A 4,810-nucleotide genomic window follows, 5' to 3' on the forward strand; every position below is an offset into this window, starting at 1 on the left:
CTTTTAACAAGACAACTTAGTTTTTTACATTTAATATAATCAACAATGTATTTAGATACATAACTGATCCTTTATTTTGTTTTTTATTTTCTTTCTTTCTTCCTTTTCCTGGTCCCGAGAGATTGAAACCACTGAACTACATCCTCAGCCCTTTTTTTTTTTTTTTTGAGACAGTATCTCACAACATTGCTTAAGGTCTCCCTAAGTAGCTGAGGCTGGCCTTGAACTCGTGATCCTCCTGCCTCAACTTCCCAAGTTGCTGGGATTACAGGTGTGCCCCACCATACTCATCCCCAGCTTTTTCCCTCTTTTAATTTTGAGTCAGGGTCTCCCTAAATTTCCTCAAACTTGCAGTCAGCCTCTCAAGTCCCTGGGATTACAGATATGGACCACTGTGCCTGGCTGTTGATACATTTTTTACAGGATGTACTTTGCTCTCCATTTCTAACTGCTATATTATGGTCAGAGCACTGCTTGTTTTTGAAATTAGCATATGTCTTGTATGTGAGCAAACATTCTTGTCTATTTTTGTTACTATTTCCAGAAGTATCTGTAAAGTCCTAATTGTCCTCACTCCCAGGCTTGACTGTTGATTCTGTTAATACTGATGCTTCTCTTTCAAAGTCCTGGTTGTCCTCATATGTTTGGTGACTCAGGTTGTATGTATTCATGGTATTTGTCACCTGTTTATGAATGTGACTTCTATTTAATGCACTGAATATAATAGATGCCAGTGAGTTTTATCCAAAGTGTTTGTTTGTTTGTTGTTGTTTTGTGGTACTAAGAGTTGAACCCTGGGCCTCACACATGCTAGGCAAGTGCTCTATCACTGAGTTACTTCCCTAGCCTTTTTTTATTTTATGGAGTCTCAATAAATTACTGTCTGGCCTCAAACTTGTAATTCTCCTGTCTCAGTCTCCTGAGTAGCTTGGATTATAGACGTCACCATGCAAATGGCTCATTTAAGGTATTTGAAGCACTCAACAACTTGGGGTGGTTCAGATCTGGAAGTATTGCAGCAGGTAGATGGTCCCCACTAACAAGCCTATCTTGTGGCTGAGTTTCATAGAACAGAGTTACTTGCCTAGGCTCAACACTTGCAAATAACAAGGCTGGACTCCTACCCAGACCATCTGGCCCAAAGCCCATTCAGTTCTCATGATACCTCTACCTGTCCAGGTCTTCCTAATGCCAACCAGGCCGCTCCCAGTTCCTAATGCCCAGTAACCAGACAGTTCATAGAACGTTTAAATACATTTCTCTTCCTTTTACTCTAAAAAAAAATTGTCAATAATAAGCTTCACACTGCTGAAAGTGTCATGGGTTGCCATCACCCCACCCTTCCAAACAACACTGTACACTCACCCCTCCCCTTACATCCTAGATGAAAATCCCCAAGACAGTGCAGACCCCCACATAGGAGGATTTCCAATCCCAGACCTCAGCAGCTCAAGGCATTGAGGAAATAAATTAGGGGGAGAAAGGCTCCTAGTTGGTTTTGCCCAGCTCTGTCTCACAGACCCAGCGGTAGGGCCTCTGGCAGAAGTCATCATTCCAACGGCCATCAGGGGTGAAGTGGGCACAGTCCTCGCCTCCTCCCAGCCCATGTCCATACCAGTCATCTGGCTGATCTGGTCTCCAGTTCCTGTAGACAGGAGACAGCCAGGTGCCCCAGGAGGTCAGACTCAGCCAACATCCCCAGGAGCCCCCCCACCCTGGAGCCAGAGGTTGGGAAGGTGCCAGACACAAAGCTTTGAGCAGTCACACCCACTCACTTGAAGCCTGTCTCATAGTCAGTCCCATCCACCCATTTCCAAGGGCCATTTTGATCTGTTAGACCCATCCAGGTGTTCAAAGGGCCCATGTGGTGCTGGACAAATTTCTGGAAAGAGAAGAGAGGAGTGGTGACCTCTCCCTTACACAAGTCAGTCTCCCAGAAGTGCCCACCAGGGCCTCACCTGCTCCTTCCAGGAGGTGATCACCACCAGATGAGAGTTCTCCAGCTCGCAGTACTTGTCAGCCTCCGGCCAGGGCCTCCCAGAGCTGGAGAACCAGTAGCAACTACCTTCATGTTCCACCCAGTTAATGGGGCAGCAGGTCCTTACAGAGTCTGAGAGGGAAGAGGGAGGGTGAAGAGCCTGGAGCGCTACCTGGAAGGGGGGCAAAAAGTGGGGTTGGGTGGCCCCCTCACCATTGCCCTGGAGGACAGCCATCTGACAGCTCAAGCTTCGCAAGTCAGATACAAACTGCTTCACGTGGAGCAGCAAGCTGGAGTGTTCTGGGGAGACAGAGGACAGAAGGGGAGCAGGAGGAGGAGAGTATGAGAGGGAAATAAGGTCAGTATGAACATGAGGGGTGGGATCTGTCATTTCTCTGGGAAGACCAATCACAGATGCCCCTGCCAAGAAGCCTTGGCTTGGTCTGAGAGTTGCACTCCATACCCTGCACCTACACATGCACACACACACACACACACACACACTCACACACACACACTCTGACCTTCACTCAGGTCCTGCTGTTGTTTTTCCAGCTGGGACTCCAGCAACTTCATCTTTCTTCCCACATTGCCTCCTGGGGGAAGAGACTTGCTCAGTGTCCAGATGTCCTAACCATCCCCCTGCCCCAGCTCCCAACCCTAATCCCCCTCACCCTGGGTGCTCAGGGCCTTGACCTCAGCCTCAGTGCTCACTGTGAAGTTGCTGAAGGTCTTACTCAGGGCCTTCAACTCCTCCTTCAGCTGGGAGTCTGTGCAGGAGAGGCCATGGGGATGAAAACAGGAGGAGACTGTGTTCACCAGCACTGAACCCATCACAATATTGCTCCCTTCCCTGTCACCCCTGGGCACCCACTTTGGGATCCAATCACACAGACAACCACCAGCAACAGAAGGCTGAGACTCAAGGAGAGCAGGAGGAGGCGGGGTCCGGAGCAGAGCCGCTGCAAAAAAGGCTGAGAAGGAGGTAACCCTGCAAGAGAGAGGATCAGGAGCTCAGGGACACAGGCCAGCCTGGAGTAGGTGCAGGGCACTTGGTGAGGAGCAGGCTAAGGCTACTCTAGTAGACTAGGAGGAACCATACAGATTAAGAAATCCAGGCAATGGGCCACTTTGCAGGGCCAGCATAACTGGAGGTGGGGAAGGGAATAAGGATCCCCAGGGGCGCAAATCTTTGACCTTCCCTAGCATTGCCAAAGACTTGAGACTTTGCTGACACCTAGTGGCATTACTGTGACACTGCAGCTAATGAACCTCATCAGAGGCCCACCTAGGGGAGTCTGTCACTGTGCCCCCTGAAAGTGAAGAGGTTTCTTCCTCTCTCTGTGAATACCACCCATCTTCATGTGCATGCAGACAAAAGGCAGGGTCTCGCTCACCCATGAAGAAGAGAATGACACTGAGTCTGGTCCCTGTGAACTGGAGTGTAGGGGCCTCCCCTTCCCGTTCTCTTCCCCAGTACCCACCATCCCCACAAATGATTCCTTTTTGCTCTGGAAGACCAAGAAGTGGGGAGAGGGAACTTATTTTGGATGCACGAGGAAGGGGATTCATCCTTCCCAGAGCAGAGACCTTCTGCCTTTTTACAGGCTTCCTAACCTAACCTCTTTGGCCAAGCTGATCCTGACACCGCGCCCACCCACACACACTGTCCAAGCCTCTCCACAGCTGCATTGGAAGAGGAAATGAAGAGGGCACTACCTTCGAAGAAATAAGCCCACCTCTCCAACTTCCAGTTGTTCTCATACCTTGGATTCACTCCCTACCCAAGATCCTGAGAATTGGGTAACACAGTAAGGAAGCTTGGGCAGCTGTCACCAAGAAAGGGACTCTAATCCCACAGCCTGCACCTCCCCTAACATGTGGGTCTCGACCACCATTTTCCATGTGAGTGCGTCAGACCCAAGGACAGAACCAGGTGTCACAGAAAAAAGCAGACTAAGGGGGCAAGAGGTTCCCAAATACTCCTGTTTCAGATGGGAGAGGTGTCCCTCACCTCTTCGGAGCTGATGATTGTCATTCTCCTCATTGTCCAGGTGCTGAAGATCTTGATATTCCTTCGTCATGATAGGCCTGGTGTTGGACCTGGGACAAGTCAAGGCCAAGGTTGGAACTGAGTTTGGGGCTGAAGGGAACAGGGCCTAGAGTGTGGGATCTGTTCCTTTTTTACCTCTGACCAGTGACCCAATGGAGACTCTTCTTTCTTTCATCCCCTCCAAGGCCTACATCCAAAATCCATCCTCTGCCATTTTTCCACCCAACCCCACCAACACACACACACAGAGAGAGAGAGAGAGAGAGAGAGAGAGAGAGAGAGCCCCTTCAATCACTCCTTCAACTGTTCTCTCTCTCCATCCCCATTTTACTTGCTGAAGTTCTGTAGGTCTGGCTCCCAGGTCCCTGGATGCTATGCAGATCCCAGGCTAAGAAAGGGGCTGAAACCTGGAGAATTGGAGTTGGTGGCCAGCCCTGAACAGTGGGAGTGGAGAAGGCAGGGTCCATATGAGGGCCCTGGACCCGTGTGTCTGTGTGTATGGGTGTCTGTGTGTCTGAGCACGCAGAATCTGGCATCTCTAGTGTTTGGGACTTTGGACAGTAAACAAAGATGGAAATAGATTTGGAACTTGGGGGTGGGAGTGGGGGATGAGTTGCCTCTGCTCTCCTCCCCAGGGAAGGGGAATCTTCTGACCTGTCCCCACACACACCCACAAGCCAGTCACCTCACACCTCATTGAACCCTTTAGGAAGAGGAGCAGGCCTGGGGGCGCTGGGATGCTCTGTGTTGTTTCCCCCTCTGTCTCTGCCCTTTTCACT

General features: G+C 50.1%; 1 protein-coding gene across 2 annotated transcripts; it reads right to left on the minus strand.

Moving 5' to 3' along the window:
• Window positions 1-1,252: 1,252 nt before the first annotated feature.
• Window positions 1,253-4,555, minus strand: LOC124105005 (asialoglycoprotein receptor 1). 2 transcript variants are annotated; one of them, XM_046462094.2, is made up of 9 exons: window positions 4,367-4,555; window positions 3,993-4,081; window positions 2,853-2,969; window positions 2,653-2,748; window positions 2,503-2,574; window positions 2,192-2,278; window positions 1,959-2,110; window positions 1,776-1,882; window positions 1,253-1,645 (listed from the first exon to the last, which is right to left on the minus strand). In XM_046462094.2, the coding sequence occupies exons 2-9, from the start codon at window positions 4,060-4,062 to the stop codon at window positions 1,489-1,491; spliced, it is 858 nt and encodes a 285-aa protein (XP_046318050.1). In that variant the 5' UTR covers window positions 4,063-4,081; window positions 4,367-4,555; the 3' UTR covers window positions 1,253-1,488. The 2 variants fall into 2 exon arrangements, with proteins under 2 accessions (XP_046318050.1, XP_046318049.1); XM_046462093.2 differs by having other exon boundaries at window positions 4,363-4,555.
• Window positions 4,556-4,810: the final 255 nt, after the last annotated feature.

The sequence above is a fragment of the Marmota monax genome, unplaced genomic scaffold (genome assembly GCF_021218885.2).
Source record: "Marmota monax isolate L192 unplaced genomic scaffold, Marmota_monax_Labrador192_F-V1.1 WCK01_AAM20220418_F8-fsc00392, whole genome shotgun sequence".
NCBI lineage: Eukaryota > Metazoa > Chordata > Mammalia > Rodentia > Sciuridae > Marmota > Marmota monax.

Excerpts from the sequence above, each read along its gene's own strand:
- LOC124105005 (XM_046462094.2), bottom strand. The coding sequence starts at position 4,062 with ATGACGAAGGAATATCAAGATCTTCAGCACCTGGACAATGAGGAGAAT. Across the intron at positions 2,749-2,852 it reads CTGTGTGATTGGATCCCAAA|ACTCCCAGCTGAAGGAGGAG; the intron begins GTGGGTGCCCAG and ends TCTCCTGCACAG. Across the intron at positions 1,646-1,775 it reads GACTATGAGACAGGCTTCAA|GAACTGGAGACCAGATCAGC; the intron begins GTGAGTGGGTGT and ends TCCTGTCTACAG.